The following is a 27,471-nucleotide window of genomic DNA, read 5'->3' on the forward strand; positions in this document are numbered from 1 at the left end:
CTAGTCCCTTTGACTTTGGGCTTGGCCATGTGATTTGCTTTGACCAATGGAGTGTGGGTGGAAAGAGTCTATGGGTTCTGAGTGGGAGCTTCAAGAGGAATTGCATGTTGCCTCTCTTCCTTCTGCTACCATGGAAAAGGCATGCATATGGTCTGACATGCCAACTCCCTTGAAATCTGTTGTTTTTTCCTAGATTACCATTTCAGCAGGGCAGATTTACTTTTTAAAACAATCTGGACAATCTTAGTCTTAATAGAACAGATGATAACTATTGTAATCAGACAGGCTACCTTTTGGTAAGATGATATTTATGGGTGACCACACCTTCTGGCCACAGTGGACTGGAAAACGGGTAGGCACTTTACTCAAGTAAAACCAGTCTGAGGCTGGCCAGCTGCCTGTAAGGTGGCCTGGCAGAGGGGCTTTCCCAGACACGAGTGATGTTGATGAGATTAGATTAATCAGAATCTCTCATAAGGAAATTCGTAGGTTAGAATTGAACAGTAAGCAACAGGAACGAAGCATAATACCAAAAAAGAAGCAGAAGTAGCCAGAGAGAAGCTTTCTCCCACATTAATGTTGAGTACAAGAATGAAGTTCCACAGCATTTCTGAATGAGGGTGGGGTTGCTACAAGTGCTGTGGATTCTGAACGTCTTTTCGGTACTGAACTGTGTCTTGGCCCCTACGAGGTTTGGCTTATGTGGCCAGCTGGTTCTGGGTTCTTGATTCTCTTGAGACTTCTGTCTCCTTATTGCTGTACCCGCTGTACTTTGACATCCTGTGGCTTGAGATAATGTGTACCCCCTCATCGTTTTGTAGGCAAGAGACCTGAGCTAATGCAAGTTCTGTTTCTACCCTGCTCTCTAACAGCTGCACCTCCTGATTACGCAGAGCACCAAAGCTTGCTTTCTAGAGAGGGAAAACCCAGCTGCTCAACTTCTCTTCACTCCCTTTGTAGCTTAGTCCTGTCCACATTCCCCCATTTCTAAGCAAGCTTGACACATGGAAAGAGGAGTGCACAGGTCAGTTCCATCAGTTCCCTGAGACTCCTGCAACACTTGGAGAATTGTTCTGCCTGGCTGCGGGTTAGTAGGACCTTGATGGTATTGCCATATTCATACTTAAGCTTCCATTTGAGTTTTTAACAGAAGCATTCTCAGGCCTCGGGGATTCTTGCCCACATGGAATGGAGAATGCCCAGCTTCAGTGAGTGAGTGTGGATTGGGAAACCTTTTCAGTAAGATTCCTGAAATCCCATCATGCCTCCTGTTCATTCATCTTTTCTGGGGGATGGGTTTTCTGGCAACCGCAGTGCGGTATGTGTGTAAGTACATATCAGGCATGCTCTGCCATGTCTTGAACATGGAAATATAGCAAAATTAGATGCCTCTCTTTGAAAGAGTTTTTCAAAGACTGTTAGTGGAGAAGGTGATTCATGGTGATTCTTGTCAGAGATCCCAGTATCCAAACCACACCTTAATATACCTTAAGAATATATACTCTAAGTAAAAAATACAGGCAAGCATGCCGAAGGTATTGTAAATTGTATTCTTGTTACTGAAGATCAGGTAGTTAAGAAATTTGGACATAGGCTCTTTTGTCCCAGCAAAGAGACGAGGTAAGTTCCACCCTCCTTCTCATCATCTATTTAGCGCTCTCTGCATGCCAAACACTGTACTAAGCGCTTTATATGCATCAAGTAAATATGTTACATTATAATACTTGTATATTACTTGACTACTTAAAATGTACTCCTTAAGTTAGGAACCAAAAATGAGTTAAAAATCACAGAAATCAATCTTATTCATTGAAAAAAGTGCCACTTTAGCTCTTTGTGTAAGTTATCTTTAGGCGAGTACAGTCAAAATTTGACTATATTTTAGATATTAATTTTTTTTTTTTTAAATATGGAGTCTCACTTTTTCGTCCAGGCTGGAGCGCAGTGGTGCAATATCGTCTCACTGCAACCTCCACCTCCCGGGGTTCAGGCGATTCTCCTGTCTCAGCCTCCCAAGTAGCTGGGACTACAAGCGCCTGCCACCACTCTCGGCTAATTTTTTGTATTTTTAATAGACACGGGGTTTCACCATGTTAGCCAGGATGGTCTTGATCTCCTGACCTCATGATCCGTCCACGCTCAGCCTCCCAAAGTGCTGAGATTACAGTCGTGAGTCAGCTCACCCAGCCCTGATATTTTAAAATTTTATTACATGTAAGACTTTTAACACAGTAACATGTTTTTAAAATTTGTCATGTGACTATAAAGCTGCTAACAAGAGTTGTTTAGCTTAACAAAAATTACTTAAATGCAGCCGAGTATGGTAGCTCATGCCCGTAATCCCAGCACTTTGGGAGGCTGAGGCAGGTAGCTCACTTTGAGATCAGGGAGTTTGAGACCAGCCTGTCCAACATGGTGAAACCCCGTCTCTACTAAAAATACAAAAATTAGCTGGGTGTGGTGGTACATGTCTGTAATCCCAGCTACTTGGGAGGCTGAGGCAGAAGAATCTCTTGAACTCAGAAGGCAGAGGTTGCAGTGAGTTGAGCTTGTGCTGCTGCACTCCAGCCTGGGTGAAAGAGCGAGACTCAATCTCAAAAAAAATTTTTTTTCAAATCCAAAATAAGCCTTTCTAATCAGTGGGTTCCTACAGCTGGTTGAAGTCCATTATGATACCTATCAAACAAAGTCAAGCAATCAAGTCGTATCTGGAAATTATGGTGGAATCAAAGTCCACAGTAAATCTTGATTTATTCTAGAGTCTTTAATAATAGTTGTGATCTGAAATCAAACATCCTAATATGAAAATTTTCCTAGGTTCAGAAGTGGTTATAGATTGGTATATCATGGTTTAAGTGTCACTACTGGTTTGAGCTTTTCTGACAGTTGCTCCAGTCAAAACTGAGCACATGTAAGGATTTTTTCTTTCATTTGTGTAGAAATTTACAGCCTATGAATGATGTCCACACAAATTATTTCACATGGCCCCTGCTGCAGTCTTGTAGGTAGATAGGTCAGATGGCATTATTCTGTGTGTCTTTATTCACTCTGGATTTCAACATCCTAAAGGTAAAGCCTGTGGGTGGCTTTATTGTATTCATTCCTTTTGAACTTCTTACCAGTTTCTTTGCCTGCCAGATAAAAATCTTAAGACTTGTTCTGTAGGACTTTTGTGAGAATGAAGTAAGATGAAGTCTATATAAGATATCTAGCATACTGCGAAACACATAGGTGCCCAGTCTGTGCTTGTTTCTCTCTCCCTCATCCTAACTTTCCAAACATATAGCATTCACATTCCTAAGTGTCATATTTTTCATGGTAATGCTCATTGCAGGTGTGGGAGCGACACTGGGATATATTGAGGAAAGAACGAGGGCTGCCACTAAAATCCCAGCTTCACTGTTTGCTAACCAAATGACGATGGTCAAGCTTCTGATGAACATCTCTGTGGTTTCCTTGTTGGCAAAATGGGTATGATCGCAGCTTACATGGTTGTCGTGTGTGTTTGCTCTCTGTAGCCTAGTAGGCACTCAGTTCTTGTTTCTCGAGTCTGCCATTCATGTAGATAGTCTTGTGCATTTAGAAAGGTCCATAATTTCTGTTGTTCTCAGAATCTGGGCAAAAAGAAAAGCAGAAGAGGAACATGTTGTGTGTGTATGTTTATGTTAGTTATCAGTTGTTGCATAAAAATTACTCCAAACTGTAGTGGTTTAAAGCCACAAACACTACCTCAGGGTTTCTGTGGTTCAGGAATTTAGAGGTAACTCAGTTGGTTGGTTCTGGCTCAGCTTCTTTCATGAAATTACAAACAGGATATCAGTAAGAGCTCTAGTTATCTGAAGGGTTGACTGGGTGTAGAAGACGTTTTCAAGGTGGTTCACTCATGTGACTGTTGGCAGGAGACTTTAGTTCTTTGCCCCATGAGTGAGTCTCTCCTTAGACTGTTTGACTATTTTCATAGCATGGAAGCTGGCTTCCCCCAGAGTGAGTGATCCAATAGAGGACAGACAAAGAAAGCAGCCACAGTGCCTTTTACAATATAGTCTCTGAAGATGCAAACATCATTCCATTTTCATTCATTCATTCATTCATTCATTTGAAACAGGGTAGTGCTATATTGCCACGGTTAGTCTCGAACTCCTGAACTTAAGCGATCCTCCCACCTCAGCCTCCCAAAGTGCAGAGATTATAGGAGTGAGCCACCACACCTGGTTTGTTCTTAGACAAGATTCACTAAAACCAGTCCCTGCTCAAGGGGAGATTAGACTGTTAGATTTCACCTCTTAGAAAAGTATCAGGGAATTTGTGGACATATTTGAAAACCATCACAGTGTTCAACAGAAGAGGCACTCTTGATGAGAGTCAAAGGAAACAAGGAAGCTGAAAATGGGCAACCTAAAAAGAATTAGCTGGCAGCTGGAAAACTTACAGTGTACAATTATACATCAGTAATTTTTTTATTGGAAACTAATTGTTTTTTAGTTTCCTTTATCACATAATACCGGAGCTTAGCTAGATATGTGTGGTGATTTTTTTTTTTTTTTTTTTTTGAGACGGAGTTTTGCTCTCGTTGCCCAGGCTGGAGTGCAAAGGCGTGATCTCGGCTCACTGCAATGTCCGCCTCCCGGGTTCAAGTGATTCTCTGGCCTCAGCCTCCCCAGTAATTGGGATTACAGGCATGTACCACAACACCTGGCTAATTTTGTATTTTGAGTAGAGATGAGGTTTTACCATGTTGGTCAGGCTGCTCTCGAACTCCCGACCTCAGGTGATCCGCCTGCCTCCGCCTCCCAAAGTGCTGGGATTACAGACGTTAGCCACTGTGCCCGGCCACAATAATTTTGAGAAAAGGATGCTTAGGCTGAAATCTTTCCTAATGATGAGATCTATTGAGTTTGGCAGTAGTCCCGTGGGGGGAGTAGTTGGGGCCATTGGATGCAGTCATTTAAAAACTGAGCCAGAGAGAAGTTTGTACTGGAAAAAAATGTGAAGTAAATGACAGAATCAGTATTCTGCAAGCTTGGATTCCCTGATGCTCTATTCTAAATTAATTTAGAGATTTTAAAATGCCAATTTTCTATATAACTAAATGCCTCAACAGATTTTGTCTCAATTGAATCCATCAAACTTGAGAGTTGTTTTGGCCTTTGCAAAAATGTTCATATCTTCGACTTCCTTGGTGCTTCTTAAAATATAATGCGTTCAAGTTATAAGTTTATTTTTGTTTGCTCTGGATTTTTATTGCCTCCATGAAAGAATTGGGGTCCCTTAGAAGCACATCAAGGCATCTACTTCTGGCCTGGCAGCTCCAGTGACTCAGCATGTGTGTACCGGGCCCAGGAGGTTTTGGTTTTCTTCTCTGCCTTGTCTTTTCACTGTTTTTGTTTTTTTCATTTAAGCAGAATTTAAATTTCCCAAAGCGTAATAAGTCATTTCCTTCACTATGTCTGCCTTGGTGTCAGAGAAAAATTCCCAACCCTTCTTTATGAAGGTGGTGGAAGCCTGAGACATTCAACTCCTTTAAAGTTTTGTGGCTTCCAGCTATTAGTTGTTTGAGTAAAAGTCATTTCTCTGCCCTTCCCATTGTCTGCGCCTCCTGTTGCTTTCCCTTCCCATTGTCCGTCTCCCCTTCCCATTGTCCATCTCCCCTTCCCATTGCCCGTCTTCCCATGGATTCTCAGCCTCAGTTCATCTCATGCTTCTTCATTTCCAACCCCTGTAATTCCATTCCCATGATGCTCCCCTCTGACCACATTCTCTCTTCCATTCCTAAAGAGAATCACCAGGTGGGACATTTGTTATAGAAAGAAAATGAGGATATGAATACAAACTATTTTCTTTGGCCTGATGGAGGCCAAAGAAAGGTGGAAAAACTGGAGAAATATCCGTAGAAGTCTCTGCAAAGAGTCGAGAGAAAATGGTGGGTTGAAACATTTGGCTGTGCTGGGGTCAGTGAAAATCCTTGGGGGAGGGAGTATTTTAGTTGAGTCAAAAGGATGGAATGTGGGGAAGAAGAGGAAAAGATTTCTAGGGAAAAGAAGGTGCATGAGTAAGGTGTATGAGTGAGGACCTATGGACAGCGTGGCCTGGCTCAGGCCCTGGCTCTAATGGTGATGTGGTGGCAGGTGAGGCTAGGTTGGACCTAGGTAGAAAAGGGTCTTATTTTCCTTTCAGGGAGTTTGATTTTGTTGGAAATATTTGTCATAACAATTATACAGGATCCTAATATTCAAAGTGTGTGGTAGAGATAATTTGGGACCCTTGAGAAGAATGGCCATCTGTTTAGCTTATGAGTAAGCCATCAAATATATTTCTTGGTAAACAAATAGCCCAGTAGATATCTATCATTTAGTCAAACTTGCTTCCATGCATACAGATAGATGTTATTTATAGAAATGGTCAAATGCCTCCATTTACTTGCTCTTTGAAAAACAACAAATGTGGGGATAAATAAAACCTAACTGTGTTCCAAAATTAATGGACAGAAAATATGAGTCATGTGAAGCAGATGTAACCCACTGTTGTTGTAAGGAGCCCATGCAAACTACACAGATTGCGTGCATAGTAGAGATGGAAGACAGGTAAGTGTTGATTGCTCTGCTCCTTGTTCTATTTCACGGAGAACAGTGAAGTCCGCCCTCTTGTCGGTTGCACACCCGGGTCCTTCAGCCACATGGCCATCGTGTGGAATTTAAAGCTGTGCTGGTGCAAAGGCTGGCATAGAATCATTGAGGGAGGTAAATAATTTTCATTTCTGAAAAAAATCTGTCTTTTAAACGGTTTTTCCTCTTGGGAGACAGACTCTTAGAGTAACAATCTTGAACCGTGATGCCTTTCACTCCCTCCATTTCCCAAAAACCCAGGGCAAACTCATTGAACCCTCCCCAAGTATGGCTCCCATGATTGTCAGGATTGTAGATTGTGGCTGTGGCTTACATTCTCAATTCGGAATTGAGATATTAGGTACATTGAGCTCTCTCTCCCCCTTTCTTCTTTCCTCCTTTTTATGAATGGATTTAAGACCTTTCTTCTTGGAGGATGTGTTTCTTCAACTCTCAGTCACAGCACTTCAAATACTACTAACCCTTCTGGATGGGGCAACGCTGGTAGGTTCTCTTAATATTCAGAATTAGGAGCAGAGGAGGGATTTGCAGATGTGTTCTAGACGAGGGATTTCCAGATGTGATCTAGACACATCTAGACAGGTGAGTTTTAAAAGTAGTTTTGAAAGAGACACCATGGAACAGCCTGGTGTGATTCTGGGGCCAGTGATTGGGAAAAGAAAAAACAGTTGATAATAAAAGTGGAGAGCAAGCAAAACAAACCCGTGGCTTTTTGACATTTTCATGATCTGTCCTTTTCTGTAAAATATTTTCCTTTAACATTACAGACCCTGAAGGGATTCACCTCTCCAGGCATACTTCTTTGCTTTAGGGATGTGGAATACTCAGAAAAGTTCAGGACAGGCTCAGGTCTGTAGTAGTCCAGGGACAGAGGTGACAGCACTTGCTGAAAGTTCTCCACTAACCAGAGGCAGCAACAGGGCACACACCTCAGTCCTAGTGGCCCCAGAACCACACCAGGCTGTCCTACAGTGTCTCTTTCAAAAATTAAATATCTTACACCGATTTTACACAGTTAGAAGTTCTCATCATGTGTCAAGATGATTCTTGCATAATATGTTGTGAAATTTTAGTAGCAGATAATTTTGTTTTTCTTTTCAAAAGCACTTGAGAAATTGCTGTTTTCCGTTGCATATTCAGTTATTCTTTTTAGCATATTTAATCAAAAAATGTTTCACTTTTAAAAAATGTTATTGGCCATTTTTTGCGTACTTTTTTTTAGGGGAAAAATGTCTTGTGTAAAGATGGCAAGGTTTCCAAGCCATAATGACTTATACTTTTCCTTGATTTGAGACTTAGATTTCTGTCACTGGTGTACCAATTGTTTCTCTGTCTGCCTCTTCCTTTAGTTACTCCTACCTCAGTAACTCAAGAGATGGAGCTGAAAGGTTACTCTGGATTCTTACCTGTGGAACTGCCCACATCAGTACTAGTGACCTCATCTGAGTTTCCTCCTTGGAGGGTTTTCCAGGACTGGGGCAGCCTGGTGAAGTAATAGATTTGATATTAATTTGTATTTACATAGCACCTTTCTTGAGGAACACAGAACACTCTATGGGCATTATTTTAATAGTCCAGGAGGAGTTAAGCAAGTCTGGAGAGCTGAACAATAAAGTTCTGTTATTCTAAGCATTATTTAATATTTTTATGACTTGTCCTTCAAATAATTCTTGGCCTTTGGGCAAGCGACAGACTGCAAGTGGGAGAATGAGCTGTTAGCTCAGTCTCTCTTACACCCAGAAGAGTGTACGCATGACCTGTGTGTTGAATCAGTTTATAGGTTTCTTTCAACTGGGTGGTGGCTTTAAAGCACAGAGAGATTGCTTCTTCCCAGAGGACACTGCCTGCGCTGGTTGGTCCCCATTGTTTAAGTTGGATGCATGCTGATGTGCTGTTGCAGCATTCTGGACGAATGCTGAGGAGACTGTATTTGTGCGTGACATCTGATGTGAGTCTTGAACTTGTTATATTTATTTCTTTGGCTGCCTTTGCTTTTGGTCACATCGTAGTCTAATGACCGAACAAGGGCAACGGTGCCCTTTTCTAGACTTAAGTCTGTGCGTCAAGAACAATTTTCAGATTTTTGTATTTTTCTCTATTGTTAACAACCCTGAAGCAGAAATGAAAGCTTTCTATCACGGGAGGAGGGGCAGCAGCTTCACTTCCATCCCATTCACCATTCACTCTGCATATCTGTGGTTTGTTTTAAGCCGAGTGCCAGTGCCTCTTCTTGGAGGTATAAATTTGCACAGGGTCTGGCAGACGCTGCAGACAGGATGTTGACTCTTGAGTGTCTTGACTGACTAGGAGGCCCAGTGGAGGTGCTGCATGGCTCCAGGCAATCTGTGCCTCTAGCCAAGGCCTCTAAAACCCAAGGTTTTAAAGTACTTGCTTAAGATTTTGGGGGCTGATTCACCTATAGGGATCTAAAAATTGCATTTTTTTCCCCTGAAAGACCAAGCACTGAAGCTGTGCCAATGGTTTCCCTGTTAACTCCTGACTGGCCTAAACTTTTGCTTCTCAGGCTTAAAATTCCCCATCAGCCGGTAGGTGCCAGGCGGGTTGGTCTGCTCCCTCTGCTTAGCCCTGAGCTTTTCTTCTCACCAGTGCTGCGGGGCCTTAGACCAAAATGACCTCCAGCATCCTGTGAGTCTAGGATCTCTGTGGGATTCGACAATCACCCTTGCCCCATGGACATGTTCGGGTCACTTTGTTTATTCCACAGTTATTGGGTACCTGTTCTCTGCCAGGCATCAGGGGTCCTTGAGTATTACCTTATTCAAGGCATTCAAAGAAGTTGCCTCTGATGGACCAAATGGCCTTTGGGGGAGAGTTTGTGTCCACTAAACTTCCTACTAAATTCTTGAAAGATGCGTGATATTGTCTTCAGTGTGCCACATGTGAGAAATTTGAAGCTCAGAGCATGGATCTTTGTTTTGTGAACTTTAAAACTTAAACTTTTTACGCTATACCCTAGATATGTGGGAATGATTTTCAAGGAGTAGAGATGGGAGAAGGTGTTTTCTAATCCATCCAGTATTTATGGAGATCCTGTTGGGGCTCTGGATGATAATCTAGTGTCAAAAGCATCAGTGCATTTTCACTACCCATTTCGAGAAGATTGGCATCAAAACCTAAAGCTAATTATAATGAAGAAGTAAGTACTTCATGGAGATGAGAGGACCTGCTTAGAATACAAGTGTCTGTTTTAGAATTAGATTACTTTATAGCAGAATGCTTGTAAAACACATTTTTATTTTTATATGAAATAAAGTATAGCTTCTGCTTCCAAGAAGATGTGTACATTGTAAAAATCAGAATTAAGTCATATGAAACTGTCTCTGCCTTTTGAAAATCCAGATGATTCCAAGCCAAAAAAAATTTTTTTTTTGGCAAAGAAATAGAAGAAGTTTTTAAAGACAATAGGCCCGGAGAATCTCCAGTGCCTATAAAGTGACTACTGTAGCTAGGAGGTGAAATGGGAATAATGATTTAAGTGCTTGCTTTCTTTGGATGTCTCAGTTTGCCTAAGTGAGCATAATTTAGGTGACTGTGTGAGCATCTGCATGGCAGCTGCTGGCGCTACGAGTTAATGCCAGAGAAGACAAAATAGTTGGCACATGGATTCTAATTTCATTATTATACCAGGAGCCAGAAAAAATAGAGGAGTTTATATTCTTTTGAAGTGGGAAAATGTTGTCTCTTTTTTTCTTGGGTTTCACACACTTGAACACACAAAGTGTCCTCAAGATATTTGTAAGCATTGTCTGACAAGTGAGATTATAAGCTGATTTGTTTGTGCTACTATAAAAAAACAAATCCAACTAGGTGAATCTTGTCTGATTGTGGAATCAGGATTCCATTGCATTTTTTTGAATTTCTAAGTTAAGGTAGACTCCCAGATAACTTTGAGATGTCCTGTAAACACTTAAAGGAAGGGATCACGGAAGTGTTTCTTTTTCTTTTTTCTTTTTTTTGAGATGGAGTTTCACTCTTGTTGCCCAGGCTGGATTGCAATGGCAGGATCTTGGCTCCCCACAACCTCCGCCTCCCGGGTTCAAGTGACTCTCATGCCTCAGCCTCCCGAGTAGCTAGGATTACAAGCATACACCACCACACCCAGCTAATTTTGTAATTTTAGTAGAGACAGAGTTTCTCCATGTTGGTCAGGCTGGTCTTGAACTTCTGACCACAGGTGATCCACCCAACTTGGCTTCCCAAAGTGCTGGGATTACAGACGTGTTTCTTTAAGTAAAGTTTTATTGGAAAACAGCCATGCCCACTCATTTGCATATTGTTTTTGACAGGCTGCTTTCCAGCTAAGTGAGTCTACAGAGTTGAATAGCAATAGAGTCCTTTTGGCTTGTAATCCTAATATAGTTAGTTTGGTCCTTCATAGAAAAAGTTTGCTGGCCCTTGATTTAAAGTATTGATCAATAGTAGGTTCCTACTGGATGTGATTTTGCAAGGTACTAGAAGGCCTTCTTGGCCACTAGGACACCTCTCCATCTCAGACAATGTTTCTTGATCCTCCAGGATTAGAACCACTGGTGAAGGAGAAACTGTCTTGGAAAACCATTTGAAAAGAATGGAGGGCTTTCTCCTCCAGAGGAATCATTTTTCTTCTTCTAAGTGAGAGGGCCAACCCAGCTGATGGCTTCAAGTCATTCTAATTGTAGCTTCTCTTGATTATGTGGCAGTTATCTTTGAGTATTTGAAGGACTGTTGCGTGGAAGAGGCGTTAGATTGTAAGGCCATGGGGAACCAAATTCGAGTTAGTGTGTGCAAGTTACTGGGAGGCCAGATTTCGGCTCAAGAAAAAATAGTACTTGCTGGGAACTGCTTATAAGTGTCATGTGTTTTTGAGGGTAATGAGCTCCCCATCACCAGAGATTTTCAAATAAAGGTTAGATGACCACTTGATAGGTGGAATGCAAACAGTGGATGAGAGATGGTTGTGTTAGAAAACCTCTGAGACCCCATTCCAACCTTGAAATTTGAATGGCTTCTTTGGTTAAAGTTCTTTGTTTCCAGGTTCAGATTATGACTACAATTTTAATTTGTTGACGGTTTTATAGAGGCGTCTTGGGATGATTTTCTGAAAATATAATATTAGCCAAACCAAAGCAGTATAAAGAGAGTCGAGCTTTTTTGGTAAGCAAAGATGGTATCAGACAGGCTGGCCCAGAGCTTCTCTCCCCTTTGACCACGCCAGTCATAGAGAGGCGTCAGAAGGGCACTGCCTCTTGACGGCTTTAAAGCCTCACAAATGACCGGCTCTCTTCAGCTCCTGCTACCGTCTCTGCTTTCTGCCTAGTGTCCTAGAAAGAGGAAGGACCTGTCTGGGGGCATAGCGCAGATGTAGCAATGCAAACAGCTTGTGTCTTGCAATTTGCCAGAGACTTCAGGTTGGGATCTGGCAGTGAAGGGCAGGTCTGGGTGAGACCATACTGTCTCTATGCAGTTCTGCCATCATAGCACAAAAACAGCCATAGACAGTACAGAAATAAATGAGGATGGCTGTATTCCAGTAAAACCTTATTTACAAAAGCATACAGTGAGCTGGATCGGATCTCTGGACTGTAGCTTGCTGACCGCTGATAGAGAAGTTGAAAGTTAGAGGTGGCTAGAAAATATCAGCTTCAGTTCTCTCATGTTTTGGAAAAAAGGTGAAATGACATATCCAGAGTCACACTGTGGTTGAGCTGGGATGGCAAACCAGGATGAACTTTTAGTCTAGTGCTTATCTTGTGATACTGTATTGCCTCGGCTGTGTGGTCAGGTGATAGAAGGCCACGTGAATGAAAGAAAGCTCCATCCCCGGTGACTGCTCCAGGTGAACAGAGACAGTGAGAACCCAAGGGTGTTATTTTTAGGGAGGAAACCCTTTATCCTTGTGACCTGGCTTACTCTTTTTAAAGATGGGCCCTGTTCACAGGAAAACAAAATATACGTTGCATAAATTCTCCTGGAGAAATAGCACCCTGGAGTTGTGAAAAAGCCATGGGCTCCCACAGCTGCGTCACAGGATTTGATCACTTCAGCTGAGAGTGCCAGGAGATTTGAGACAGATGTTTTCAGACATGCCGCATGCCTAAAACATTTCCAGGGGTCGGGCTGCAAATAGTGACTTAATAAGTGGAGAAACAGGGAAAGTATGCAAGTTGAGGACACAAGCGTTTATTCACCGCTAGGTGCACGGCCAAGCCCTTTGCATTACATCTGCTTGTCAGGGTTGGCTCTTTAATCTGTCGTGCCCTCGGTATTGCTCTTTGTCTGCCCGTGAATAAAGTGCAGCATTGTGGTTAGTAATCCCACTCCAGTGACTCGACTTCAAATGTGGTTTTGGAGCGCATCCCAGAGTTCTGTTTGCTAAGCTTCCTACTCCTGTTTCAGAGACACCACTGAATACAGAGCAGGGAGCACTGAAGCCTTCCCTCTTTCCTTAAACCTGTCGGGTTGTGGGCTCTCTTTCCCCCTCTTGCTCCTTTCTTTTCTTTTTTTTTCTGTTTTTTTAAACCTTCCAAGGCAAGTTCATGGATACTAAGCTGTTGTGTTTGTTGTTCTTTTTCTCCCTGCCTCCGCTCCTAGTGAGTAACCACACTGGCCGCATCAAGGTGGTCTTTACTCCGAGCATCTGTAAAGTGACCTGCACCAAGGGCAGCTGTCAGAACAGCTGTGAGAAGGGGAACACCACCACTCTCATTAGTGAGAATGGTCACGCTGCCGACACCCTGACAGCCACGAACTTCCGAGTGGGTGAGTTCCTCCACGGTCCCTAACTATCCTTACTGAGTCGAGTTTTATGAGACTGTAGCATTTAGACACCCCCTCCATTCACACTGCTCTCTGCTTCAATGGGTGTCTGTCTATGAGTACGAATATGCTTCTTTCATGGGATCTTTTAAATTACTTTCGGAATAATTTTTAACCTGATTTTTGGTTTCGCAGAGGAATGGCAACTAGAATATTTTCCCTTATTGCTTAGTATTTATGCAGCCGTGTGGCAATGGGAATATATATAGTAGAAGAGAAGAGAGTAGGTTTTAGATTTAGACCCTAAGGCATGAGTTGTGCCGATCAGCTTCAAATTTTATCAGCCCAGTGATAAGTGGAATTTGCATTTGATTTGACTTATGTTATAAACTTTGGAAGGTAGTGATGAAATCTGAAGTTTTTACTTCAAAAATAGCCAAGCCCTAAAACAAAACTCTCAGAATTGTCAAAAACCTGTACTTGGTTAGAGAAAGGGATACAGAGGTTGCATCTTTTGCCATGTTTCTCCTCCGTCTCACAAGACTGAATTGTAAATTGATACATAATGTGGATTTGGGGAAGATAGATGAGTAGATTACTCTCAGCACTCCTTTAAGTTAACTTAAATATGAACTAGTAGTTGCTGTCTGCAAGAAAGGCTTGTTGCTGTGTTTTAAATTTTTGGCTTTTACTTTTTTGCAAATGGAGAAAGTATTGCGGTCCACTGAGTGCTGTCATGTTGCCATGTTGTCACGCAATACGGTATTTTTGTTGCAGAAAAATGTCTTTTATTATTTTTTGACCAATTATGGTTTGCCATGTGTACTCAAATAATCGCAGACACCCATGTTAACTTTCTGAGTTACTCACAAGAATAACCCAAATGTCAGACAGATAATAACACTGGCTAGATCTGGTCTTTTTATGGAATATTGCTGTTTAGTCTTGGAAGTGTGTGTCGGGGGGGGGTGGTAGGAGAAGGCGGTGTCTATTTCAAACTGATTTATATCAAGACAAAATAAAAGGGCAGCTTGAAGTTCTTATTAGCTCTTTGATTATTCTGCTGCTTTATTGTGACTCCCAATCCTTAGGCGGTCGAAGCAGTATTTTTGATCGTCTGTACTTGGAAAAAATATATGCCCATAGATACGATTTAAAAGGGCATTTTGAGTTTCCTGGCTATGATAGGGGTACTCTGGGCATATTTTTGAAGAGAATTTAGCTGTTAGGTGCCAAATGTCACATTATGCTTTGCAGGGCAGGGAGGCGAGCCTAGTGGGAAGTGAACTGATGATCAGGAAACTGGATTCTGGTCCTGGTCCTGCCACTAACTAGCTAATCCATAAGGCATGCTAGTTAATATTTCTGGGCCTCAGTTTTTCTCATTTATAAAATAAATGGGATTGTATTTAATGACCGTTAAAATTTAGTCCATCTCTAAGATCCTATGACTTTTTATCAGCAATAAATAATACTATTTTCTGGCTTTTTTTTTTTTTTTCCTTGGAGGGCTATAGACAAGGAAGGGAAAGGAAAAGGCAATTCCAGTAGATTATCACGAGTCTGACGGCTTTTCCCCACTTTACCTTTCTCAGTTGCCTTCCTTACTCACTGCTCCTTTCCCTCCTTGCGTTTATTGTAAATCTTTACAGTAGCAATTACAAAATGATCAAATGGGTGGGAATTTTTTGGCTTCCAGTGTATTCATTTTGAAACTAAATATTTTGAAGGCTTTGAGAAACAGAGGAAGTGTACTTGTTGAAACATGCCGCACACTTTCCTTTCTGGCACTGCACCAGAGGTTTAGGAACAGAATATACATAGCCTATTCAAAATGCAAACCGAAACAAAATTATTTACAAAAGCATTTCAAAAGCAGAACTCCACTCTCCGTATCGGATTGCCATAGCAGTTTAATTTTTTAAGAAGTAAAGGATGGGGTGAGAAGGGTCCACAGTAATAAAGTTTCACATTGGAAATTGTGGGCTTTGTATTTCATTTATATTCTGAGCTATGTCCCTCTCCTGTCTACATCTTATTTCAAATATTAGATAGTTTGAGGGACAAGTTTTGTGGTCCTTCCTTATCTAAGAATGGTCATTGTGTAGAACTTATAGATTGTGATCCTTTGAAAATACAGAAATATTTAAAAAATTTGTATGCATATTTCTTTTTGGGACTTTACTGGTTTCATATAATTTTATTATTTGCAGAAAGTGATTTTCAGATTTTTTTTCTTCTCTCTTTATATTTGTTTATAGTATAGTAAATCTTTTGACAAAAAAGACATATTTGGAAAATAGTTTATCATTTGGGGAAAATTCAAAATTTACTGTCACTTGTCAGCTACTCCCTTTAATATTTGTGGGTACTTAAAGGTGAGAGCTGGCAAACGTTTTTTTAAAGGGCCAGAGAGTATAAAATAGGTTGTAGACTTTGTGGGCCATATAGTTTCTGTTACAGCTACTCAACTCTGCCATTATAGTTTGAAAGCAGCCAGAGACAATAAGAACAAGAATAGGTGCGGCTGTGTTAGAAAAACATTTGTTGGGCTGAATTTGGCTTGAGTGCCGTGGTTTGCTGACCCCTGCACCAAGGAGTCCACATAATCCAGGGAAAGTTACATGGACTTCATAGTTGAGGCCCCTTAATTAACTAATCAGTTTTGATCATCAGAACAACAGCAATAATTTCCAGCATTTGCACAGTTAGTTTGTTTATTTGTCTGTTTTGAGGATGTAGAACAGATGTGATCATCACCATTTTTCCAATAAGGAAACTTAGATACAGAGTGTTAATTAAGTGAGCTTACTTTAGTTTCATGGCAAGTCAGTTAGCTATGCCTAGAACCTAGATATCCTTATGTCATCTGTTTTCTTACCTGCCTGGAGCCTGACCATGATGAAAGGAGGGACAAGGTGAAGGACCTCATGGAGTTGGGTCTTGTGGGAAGGCTGGCTGGGGTAACAGAGAGAGAGAAAGCAGCTGAGAGTCCAGAACACCCCAGATTGAATCCTGGGGAAACATTGGCTCTGTATGTTCTCTGAGCCCTGCTCACCTCCTCCATACAGTGCGGGTCCTAATAGATAGGAAGAGGTTGTTCTTTTACAGGCTCTTTCCTGGGATAATTCCTTCCTTCCTTCATGCTGCTTCTGTGTTGGTCTTCTGTTCTGTGATGAGGGTGAGTCTGGGCTTTTCAGGTGTGAAAGGCAGCAGGTATTTTCGCATGACTATTGAGCGTGCAGTCTCTGTTCTGGAGTATTCAGTGGGAGAAATAATAAGTATAACTTCCACTTAATGTGATTCTAAAAGTGAGGCCCAAATGAATATGGTGTCCAAGGGAATGCTGAGATTCTGGAAGAGCTGTTTTTATGGATAGTGTTATTGGTATGGTGTAACAGAATATTTACTTTAAATGGTATTTCCTATGAAGCAGGTTTGTAATGATAATGACTCTATTTTATTTTATTTTTTGCAGCAGCTTGAGCTCTGCATCCCCGTTTGCCCCACCCCTGCCTTTTTAAAAATGGAAACATATCCCTCGTTGGGTGGGCCAGCAGGTTCACTGCTGTTGTTTTAATGGATTCTTAACCTTTTATAGGGCTAAAATGCAGATGACCTTCTGGGATTTTTAAGTTGTTTATAAAATCTTAAGTTCCTCTGACAAGAAGAACATATAAATTCATGTTGTCACAACTAGAATATTTCAAATGCAATAATGCTGTCACTTGGTATAACTTATTTGTAGAGACATTGAAAAGCAGTCATGATGGTTAAAATAACACATTGGGTTTATGTGATTCTGCTTTCTCTGAGTTACAAAAGACTCATGTTTTAGCAGCAGTTGAATAATTATAACAAACATTTGACCGTTTAAAAAGCATGTTCTCATACATTATTTCATTTGATGCTAACTGCCTCTTAGGTAAATGGTAGTATCCATAATTTGCAAATATGAGTACTGAGGTTTTGCTGGCTTGATTAAAGGTTATTTAGTCAGGTTTTCTAATCCTGGAGTCACAATACCTCTGGCTTTCCCATGTTGCCTCCTATGACCATATATTACGTGACTATGTCTAAAACATGGTAGTAGATTCTCTAAGATAAGCAAATCATAAAGCTGCCTTCTAAGAGCTTATACTTTGAGGAAGAGATGAAAGGCATATGTAAATAACCTTAAATTAAGGTAGAGAGCTGCTAGTGGGCCCCCAGAGAAGGGAAATATCACTTCTAGCTGAGGGAGGATGCTAAGAGAGAAAAGAGATGGCATTCAGTTTTTACGTTTTGTTCGCTTGCTGTCCCTGTCCTGCAAGTGTGTTGTTTCATGGTGAGGGCTGAGTAGGTAAGTGGGTGTGGCCCTGATTGTGGACTGAAGCGTGAAGGGGAACTTGAAACATTGGTAAGTTCCAGAATAAAGATGGATGGGGGAGTAGAAGGAAGAGAGAAGCAAAGTTGACAAGGGAAGGGAGAATTTACTCCCTAGAATTGGGCGTGGAGATGGGAAGACAGAGGTGGTTTCTGAGAGTTGGGAATAGTTTCACTTAAATGTGGGACACATGAAAAGTCATAATGGTAGATGACAGGTCTGGGAAGGGAGATTGGTGCAAGGCTATGGAACACCTTGAATTTCAGGCTGAGACATTTGGATTTTATTCTCTGAGAATTGACTAAAGGTCCCTGAAGGAAGTTGATGTTTGTCATTTTGAAGAAGAGAGAAGTGTTTTCATTTTTTTTAGCTAGGAAACTCGTGTTTTAAGAGGCTAAATGAGTTTCTGAATGAATGACAACCTCTGGCCTCCTGTAGCTGTTCTGGGGCTTGTCTGATGCTTTGCACTGAAGCTCTCCCTGGAGATTTCATAAAACCAACCTAACACTGTGGTACTGGGATGAAGAACAGAAGCAGTTCATGCTGCTAAGCTGACTATGTAGGTTCTCTTTACAAGGAGGGAAGAAACTTTTCTCTCACTGAGGCATTGAATAAACTGACATAATTGCTCAAAAGGGGCAAGCATATAGATTTTTTTCTGGAAACTTAGTTCAGTCACTGAGTTTTTCATCCTTTGCCATTCATCATTGTTTGAACTCGTCATGTCACCTGTTAATTAACTGGTGAATATATTTTCCCCTTAATGCATTGTGCAGATACATCTTAGGTTTTAAAAGATGTTTCAATGCAGGCCGGGCACAGTGGTGGCTCACTCCTGTAATTGCAGCATTTTGGAGGCTGAGGCAGGCAGATCATGAGGTCAAGAGATTGAGACCAGCCTGGCCAACATGGTGAAACCCTGCTTCTACTAAAAATACAAAAATTAGCTGGGTATGGTGGTACGCACCTGTAGTCCCAGCTACGTGGGAGGCTGAGGCAGGAGAATTGCTTGAACCTGGGAGGCAGAGGTTGTAGTAAGCTGAGATTACGCCATGGCACTCCAGCCTGGCAACAAAGCAAGACTCCATCTCAAAAAAAAAAAAAAAAAAGATATTTTAATACAATACTATAAGAAAGTGGTTGCTTTTCCTTTAGGCAATTTAGAATGCCTAAGAACTTGTCAAAGAAACTACTTCCACATATATTCATATCAAAGAATTTTATTTTCTAATACTGAATAAATGTCATAAAGTAGAGCATTTTCCTTTTTATTTTATTAATTATTTAATTTAATTTACTTTTTTAAGATGGAGTTTCACTCTTGTTGCCCAGACTGTAGTGCAGTGGCATGATCTTGGCTCACTGCAGACTCTGCCTCCTGGGTTCAAGCGAGTCTCCTGCCTCAGCCTCCCTAGTAGCTGGGATTACAGGTGACCGCCACCATTCCAGCTAATTTTTTCTATTTTTAGTAGAGACGCAGTTTTGCCATGTTGGCCAGGCTAGTCTCGAACTCCTGACTTCAGATGATCCATCTGCCACAGCCTCCCAAAGTGCTGGGATTACAGGTGTGAGTCACTGTGCTTGGCTTTTTCTTTTTAATTTTAATTAAGCTATTGATCACCTTTAAAAGGCTAGTACTAGGAATAGTCATTCACTTAACATGCATTTATTGAGCACATACTATGTGCCAGGTATGGGTTCAGGCAATAGCAGTGAACTAAATAAAAGTCCTTCCCCTCTTCTGGCATTAAAAAGACATCGTGTGGCCACAGCGTGTATGAACCTCGAAGATGTTGTGCTAAGTCAAATAAACCAGTCACAAAAAACAAATGCAGTATGATTCCGTTTATACGAGATGCCTAGAGTAATCAAGTTCAAAGAGAGAGTAGAATGGTGGTTGCCAGGGATTATAGGGATGGAATGGGGAGTTGTTTAATGGGTATAGGATTTCAGTTTTGCAAAATGAAAAAGTTCTGGCGATTGGATATGCAATAATGTGAATGTAATAAACACTACTGAACTGTACACTTAAGATGGCACCTATTGCAGGTATTTTACCACAATTATAAAAATAAATTTTAGAAATATAGTATGTGTGTACACTACTGTCACATAGATACTACCAAAAATATACTGTAAGAAACATGATATATGAACTAATGTCAGGAAGTGATAGATCCTCTGAGGGAAAACAAAGCTGAGAAGGGGATGGACAAGGGGGAGTGTTGGTGGAAGGCATGGTTGCCATTTTAGAGAGCTCAGGGAACGAACGGCTCTCTGATAATGTTTGAGCAGGGGCCTGATGAAGCCATGATGAGTGTTGTAAGGGAACATCACATACAATGTGTGTTTTTTTTTGTTTTGTTTAAACCGTGGTGTACTCCCAAAAGGCTGGCATTTGGAGCATTCTTTCTTCCAGACTTTTCCTATCCGCTATCTTAGGTTAGGTTTCATCGATCTGCATTGTGTCAGGGAATCAAATTAATATCTGCAGATAAGGAGCCTTATACACAGAGGATAGAGGCAGCCACCTCTTGTTCTCTGGGTAAAAAAAGGATATGGTCCTGGAATCCTTGGAGGAGTCTTGATGATTTTTAATAAAAAGTAAAGGTCTTAGATTTAAAAAAAAGTTATCAAGTGAGTGGTGTCACCTTTCTTCAGCATTCTTTTACGGAGGGCAGATCATACGAGCTTGGTATGGAGCTTACGTTTAATTAAGGGAAATAAAATTAGTTTTTGCTTGTGAGTGGAGGTATGGCGGGTGCATGGTGGCAGTGGGCAAGAGGGCAGGAGGACCCTGGAGAGAGGAAGGAGTGCGTGGAAAGGTGGTTCCATGGGTTACCTGGAACAAGAGGAGCAATAGGTTGACCCTATGGGCAAGAATCCGGAGAGAATAAGGTCCTATTTGGTTGAAGAGGAAAGTGACTGAGGCAGAGAAGTGGGTGAGGGCAGAGTGGTTGTATAAGAACATATGTCTGTAGCCAGGATGGTTTTTAAAAAATTAACCTTAGCTAAAAGAGGGTTCCATGGTTTGCCAGACCTGTGAGAAAGGCACGTGTGATAGATTGCTCCTTTTAAGCCATGCCTGGCCTGTATCGTGGGAGTGGATGGGGCTCCTTGAAGGGCTTGTGCTAGGCCAGCTTGGAATAAATAACCTTTCAAAATTCCTTGGAATCTGTAACACAATGTCACAAAGTGTGTATTCTTTCCTAGGCTGTCGGCTTGAGCATACGGAGTGATCTTTGATCAAGTCCAAACTGCTTAGCGTAGCGCGCAGGGTCCTGCCGCCTGGCTCCATGACATTCATTTTGGCTGTGCCCCTTCTCCCACCCCAGTCCTCTACTTCTGCCAAACTGAGCCTCCAGGGATACCAAAGGTCTCCAAGTGCACCGGGGTGTCTTGTGCTCCTGTGCCTCTGTGCTCACGACTTTCTCTGCCTGGAGGGTACATTTCCCCGCCCAGTCTGCTTGGGCAATCCCTCACTTCTTTTTCAAGACTCAGCCAAGTGACGATCCTGCTACAAAGCCTCATTTCCGTTATTTGTGGACATGGCTGTTTCTTCCACTACACTCTAAACTGATTGAGAACAAAGACTTGTCTGCTTCATCTTGGCATCCCCAGTACCAGCACAGTGACTCACTTTGGAGATGCTGAATGCATTTTTGTTGACAATAAATTGTATATGCAGCTGCCTAGGTTGTGACGTGTGCTCAGACTTTACCTGATACAGCTTCATCGTTAGTTCTCAGGCAAGTAAAATCACAGAAGTAAAATAATGAACTGAGAAGACTGTGTTAGAGTTTAGGGGCACAGGAAATAGGATATCCCACTGACCACAAGATGCATGAAAGAGGAGACCCTGGTAGCAATTTGCATGGAGTTTTAAGTTTTAAGTACACTGATTTCACTGTACTTTCTACTCATGGGCAAAGTGCAATTAGATTTCGATACCTTTAGTCCAGCTGTTCCTGCTGCACGGAGTTCCTACTCCCTGCTCCTGCATCCATGTAAATACTGGCAATCTGTTATGGAAGAACCTTAAGTTCCATTTCGAGCAGTTCTGCCTGTGCTGTTTGGTTTTTGTTTTTGTTTCTTTCCTATTATAGCTCTAGTCATTACTATGTCATTTGACACTTGGTTGTCCAGCTTCGGGTTTTTCGACTGTCTCAAAGACCCTGGGTTGGTAATCTCGCCTCTCTCATTCTTGACTCCCCTTCATGTAGAACAAATTAGATGATATCCTAACCTTCCTTGGAGGGTTGTTTTGAGGCTCACAAGAATGAGAGACTGAAGGTGCATATCGACTTATTGGATCGATTGGAAGACTTTTTTCTTTTTCTGAAGATGATAAGTCCTTTTCCTAATTCTCAAACTCCATCTCTTGTGCTATGGGGTGGAGACGTTGAGACGGAGTGTGCTTACGTCTCCTTGAGCTTGGTGCTCCCTGTGTCCCCCAGAGACAGTGGTTGTTTTATTTACTGATCCTAACAGCACAATAGCATTGAGAATATAGAAGGACATTTCTGTTACCCCTTGACTTTGCTACTCTGGTAGGAGTGCACAGAAGGCTCTGTACTTGTTTACATTTAAGCTTGCTGTGGGTAAGTTAGGCCCTGCACAAAATAATGTCAGGCTTCAATATCATATAGCCAAGACGACGTTGTAGCACCATGTCTCCTCTGCACTGGATCACACTCCTTCTTGGGTTCACTTGCTTACACAGGAAGCTCTTGCTTGTTGCCAAGCCTTCTGGCAAGGGTAAAAGTATTTAAACAGTGTAATACATTTTGGAACCAAAAGCTGTGGTCAGGAGGAAAAGCAATCATCTTGAATAGATGGGGCATCTCCAGTGGTGTATGATTATAATGTTTGATCACTTTGTGCTATTCACTTTGCTGTCAGTTCTGTAATTTACCTCTGGGCTCCTAGGTTAGAGTCAATTTAAGGAAGCTGGACTTAAAATAGATATTTGTAATCACATTGATGTGATACAGTATCTACCTGCAACATTTATTGGTATAGGAATTGAGCTCAGTTTTGCATCTGTAGTATAAAAGTCAAATATTTGTACCAACTTTTAACTATGAAGAGGTGTGTATATGTGTGTGTATAAATATATATTTCCAGGAGGAGAAAGAATAATGAATTTGTCTATTATTGGAAAAGCCTCCTGAAACTAACATCACAAATGATGTGAAAATGTTTTTGAGGTCAGCTGCATAGTCATCTTCATGCTGAGCAGTCCAGGAAAATAAAATAACTACCAAAGGGAGAAGGATAAAGCGAGTGAACAATTTTGTTTGAGATTCATTATCCAAATTTATATCATAAAGAAAGATAATAAGAAGAGCCAGATGCCCTTCTATGGCCAGTTTAATGCAATGCTGTCATTGATACACTTACTAAAACTTGATTTTCTATTTAGTTGAAGGGTATGGGCCTAAGGAATGGTTTACTGTTCAACCTCATTATCTTGAATTTGGACTCATGCAATAATTACTGAAAAATTGGCACGACTGAGTGTTGGCTTTTCCTAAGATTTGGTTGGGAAGAAAAACTTTGTGCAATAATGAGAGATTTCTTCACCCTGAGACCAAACATCATTCAGATGCCCATCAGATTCAGCAAGAATTGGTCTGGATTGTGGGGACTTTATAAGTTTTCCTAGTGCAGAAATTCAGCCTAATTTTCATCAGATTCACCCTAGAAGAGATAAAAGGAAAGCTTGTCATAAAAGTCTACTGCAGTGAGGAAAGCAGAGTGCTGCCCTTTTCCTGGCAAGTTAGGAAGTATCCTAGAACATTCTTAGCTAAAGTCTTATTTAGCAAGATTAGAATATGTCACTTTTTGCCACTGCATTGTCCTTTGCTGAAGAAAGGGTGATTTATGAGTCCTCTGGATCTTCTTGTGGTATTAATAACATCTTGAGCCAGCTGTTTTATTGGGTGTACACAGAGGGTAATTAGAAACATCTGAGAATCCCATGGTGTGCCCAGAAAACCATGACACTGTGTGGAAAAGAAAAAAGAATAACCTTAATGCCAAAATTGTATGCTTGGTAAATAAATGAATTAGGATTGAACAAAATTTACTTTGTATTATACCATTTTCCAAAAAGAAGCTAAAGTCTTTAGGCTGAAAATACCCTTTTATTGAAATACACTCACTGCAGAAATCATAACCTTATTTGGTAAAAGCCTACTGACTCTGCTGTTCATACAGTAATTATCATTTCCCTTCTGTCAAAGTCTATCATATTATGGGCCATTTTGTGCCAGAAGAAGTATTTACCTGGCAGTTACTTGAAAATTTTAGACTTCTGAAGGATCTCATTTAAGGAAATTAAGTCTTAAAAGCACCAGGGACTAATAGTGTCTAATTTGCCTAATAGTCTATCCTAGAAATCGAGTTGGGATGTAGGAATTTGGGCTCTATTTTGGCTGGTTATTTGAAATTTGACCTCCAGTGGTGGCTGAGTTTTAAGTCTTTGTGGATGCAGCAACAACAGCCACTGAGTTCTTAGGGCTTGATTAAATCAGGCACTGCTCTTCTTACTCGCAAGACAAAATCTAGACGTGAAAACCTAACAGTTTGGTGGTGGCCTGTGAATGTTTCCTTTCATTTTCATTCAAAGATAACGAGCCCCTATGACAAGTCAATGTTGAGTCACGCTGACATAGCCCAGGCGGACATGGACAGAGTTGAGGGTGGAAGCCTCCAGTGTCTTTCCAACCTGTGTTGCTTTGCATGTCTCTGTTCAGTAGGCCATTTTAATTATTTTAGTCATTTTTAATGGATTCCATTGATTGCATGTATTAGGCTGTTCTTGCATTGCTATAAATAACTACGTGAGATGGGGCAAGTTATAAAGAAAAGAGTTTTGTTTTGTTTTGTTTTGTTTTTTTGAGATGGAGTCTTGCTCTGTCACCCAGGCTGGAGTGCAATGGCATGATCTCTGCTCATTGCATCCTCCACCTCCCAGGTTCAAGTGATTCTCCTGCCTCAGCCTCCCAAGTCGCTGGAATGACAGGTGCCCACCACCACACCCAGCTAATTTTTGTATTTTTGGTAGAGATGTGGTTTGACCATGTTGGTCAGGCTGGTTTTGAACTCCTGACGTCAAGTGATCTGCCTGCCTCGGCCTCCCAAAGTGCTGGGATTACAGGCATGAGCCACCGCACCTGGACAAGGGAAGGGGTTTAATGGAATCATAGTTCTGCAGGCTGTACAGGAAGCATGGCTGGGGAGGCCTCAGGAAACTTATGATCATGGCGGGAGGCAAAGGGGAAGCAGGCATGTCTTACATGGTTGGAGAAGGAGAGAGTGAAGGGGGATGTGTTACGTGCTTTTAAACACCAGATCTTGTGAGAACTCACTATCACAAGAACAGCAAGGGGAAGTTCACCCGTATGATCCGATCACCTCCCACCAGACCCCTCCTCCAACGCTGGGGATTATAATTTGATATGAGATTCGAGTTGGAACACAAATCCAAACCATATCATTACAGAGATGAAGTTGTAGCTAATGGTGTGTTTTGCTGGAGGTTATCAGTGACTTAATGAAGCCTCTGGAAGAAGTGGATTCACCTGTGTACAGATGTTTATAGGGTAGGATATAATTACTAACTCAGAAACATGGCCTTAAATGCCTGCTTTCTTCAATCCCTAAATCAGAGATTCTCAGTGCTGGTAATATTATACAGCAGAATCTAGGATTGCTCAAAAGGTACAGATGCCCAGCCTGCACCCCAGGGTCCCTAAGTCAGGATTTCTCAGTGTGCTTTCGATACGTGTATTTTGAAAACAGATGATATAGGCAAATGTTATACTTAGCTTTGGTGAAGAACTAGTAATTTAAACTAGTGTCTATCTCCCTTTAATGTCCGTAGGAGTCACTGTGGATTTTGTTAAATGCAGATTCTGGTTCAGTAGGTCTGGGTAGGGCCTGAGATTCTAGATTTCTAGCACGTGCTCAGAGGATGCTGTGCTGCTCACCTGTGGATCACCTTGTGAGTTGCAAAGTTCTGAACTATTATTAATCCACCATAAATAATGGTTTCACAAAGGTATGTTATCATGAATTAATGATATTTATTTATCGAGCTCTTAAATGAGCCTGATACTATATTAGGAAATGATTTATAAATGCCAAAAGAGACTCAACCATATCAGCAAATATGTTAATGTTTTTCAAATCTCCTACTTCAGTTCCTGTCCCTGTTAAAGCTGAGCTTTCCTCACCCTTCAAGGCAGCCTCTCAGGCAGAGCCCTACCAGGACGGCCTAAGCCTGTGGCACACCCATGCATCATTGCCATATTAAATGCTGGGAGGGCAGGCTGCCTTCTTAATTCACCCTACCATTTAAGCTAACTCCAGTCTGTCTCTTCAAAATTTTTCAGGGGATGTGAGAAAGTGTCTTCATTCACATGTCCCCTAAATTCCAAGGGATATGGGTCAAGCTTTCCAAAGAATTTTCACCTTTTTTGCCCCAGTGGAACAAACTTGGCTTCTGCAGCACAGCCAGCATCTCAGGAAGTGAAATGATGGATACTGCCTTTCGTCCTCAGCTTGGGAATGTAGCCCAAATCCCATAACAGAAGTTCAATTCCATAGTCTGTACAATATCTCAACAGAACATTACTAGCTGCCAGTAGTGTGGTAGTCTTATACGCAAGGATGATACTCTTGGTTTACTAGTAATAGGACGGATATTTCGTTGTCTTTCCTGGAGAGTTGGAAGGGGAGATATATTTGCATAGATCCATCCTTATTCAAGTCCTACTTGCGATTGATGCTTAAGCATTTTGACAATATTTGAGGATACAATCTTTAAATTTGAGACAAGAGAATTGTCTTGAATTAATTGAAAGATACCAATTAGTTTAAACCTTTCATGTAGCCATCATACCTTCTGATAACATATGTTCTCTATGCTGAACTTGCCTACCTGAATTGTCCAGATTTTGACTTACGAGCATGTTACTTGAGAGCACTTTGAGCACAGAGTTGAACTGATAGAAAACAAAATAGAGTAAAAATGAATTCATTCACTGGTATCACAAAATTGCGACTTTCCCTTCTGTGTGTCACCAAAACCTCATTGCATTTCCTCCACCTCACTCTGGCCTCTTCCTCTTTCCCACATGGTCTACTAATACCTAGGTTCTTTCTCTTATTCCCTGTCTGCAGCTCTCTTATTTCACTTGTACCCATCAGGCATATTCTCAGCTAGGTGCTCACTCAACTTACTCTGTTACTCTGAAATATCTGGCTCACACTCATAATGCAGAAGTGAAGGGGGAAAACTGTCTATCAAATAGTTCTCAACTGGGGCAGTTTTATACCCCACCTAAGAGAGACATTTGGCAACACCAGCAAATGTTTTTGGTTATCCAAACTTGAGGGATGCTCCTCGCATATAGTGGTTGGATGCCAGGGTTGCTGCTGCGTGTCCTACAATGTACAAGAGAGCTCCCATGGCGGATAATAATTTGGGCCCAAAATGTCAATAGCAACAAAGTTGAGAAACCCTGCTCTAAGCATTGCCATTCTTTCCTATCAGACAGCGTCTTAGACCTTCTTTACTGTTTTGTCCAGTTCCTTGGAAAACCCTCCCTCTTAATCTCAAGATTATTTCCTAGATGAAACCTCTAGCCTTTTGTCACAAATGTCCTTCTTTGATGATGGTGCCAGAGCACACCCATAGCTTGCCTTTCAGCTGTC

At 41.4% G+C, this 27,471-nt stretch overlaps 1 protein-coding gene across 12 annotated transcripts in view; it reads left to right on the top strand.

Moving 5' to 3' along the window:
* Positions 1–27,471, top strand: part of LTBP1 (latent transforming growth factor beta binding protein 1) — a 461,690-nt gene that overhangs the window by 198,481 nt on the left and 235,738 nt on the right. For 8 of the 12 annotated variants that reach the window (XM_032239266.1, XM_032239268.1, XM_032239267.1 and 5 more), the window contains one exon: positions 13,215–13,382. The exons of 1 other annotated variant lie outside the window; for it this stretch is intronic. In XM_032239266.1, coding sequence (XP_032095157.1) covers positions 13,215–13,382 — 168 coding nt within the window. Of the gene's footprint in view, positions 1–12,944; positions 13,383–27,471 lie in introns of those variants that run through there. 3 more of the 12 variants (XM_032239275.1, XM_032239276.1, XM_032239277.1) reach the window with 1 other exon arrangement.

This window comes from Sapajus apella, unplaced genomic scaffold, assembly GCF_009761245.1.
Source record: "Sapajus apella isolate SASKATOON/1434 unplaced genomic scaffold, GSC_monkey_1.0 scaffold44, whole genome shotgun sequence".
NCBI classification, from domain to species: domain Eukaryota; kingdom Metazoa; phylum Chordata; class Mammalia; order Primates; family Cebidae; genus Sapajus; species Sapajus apella.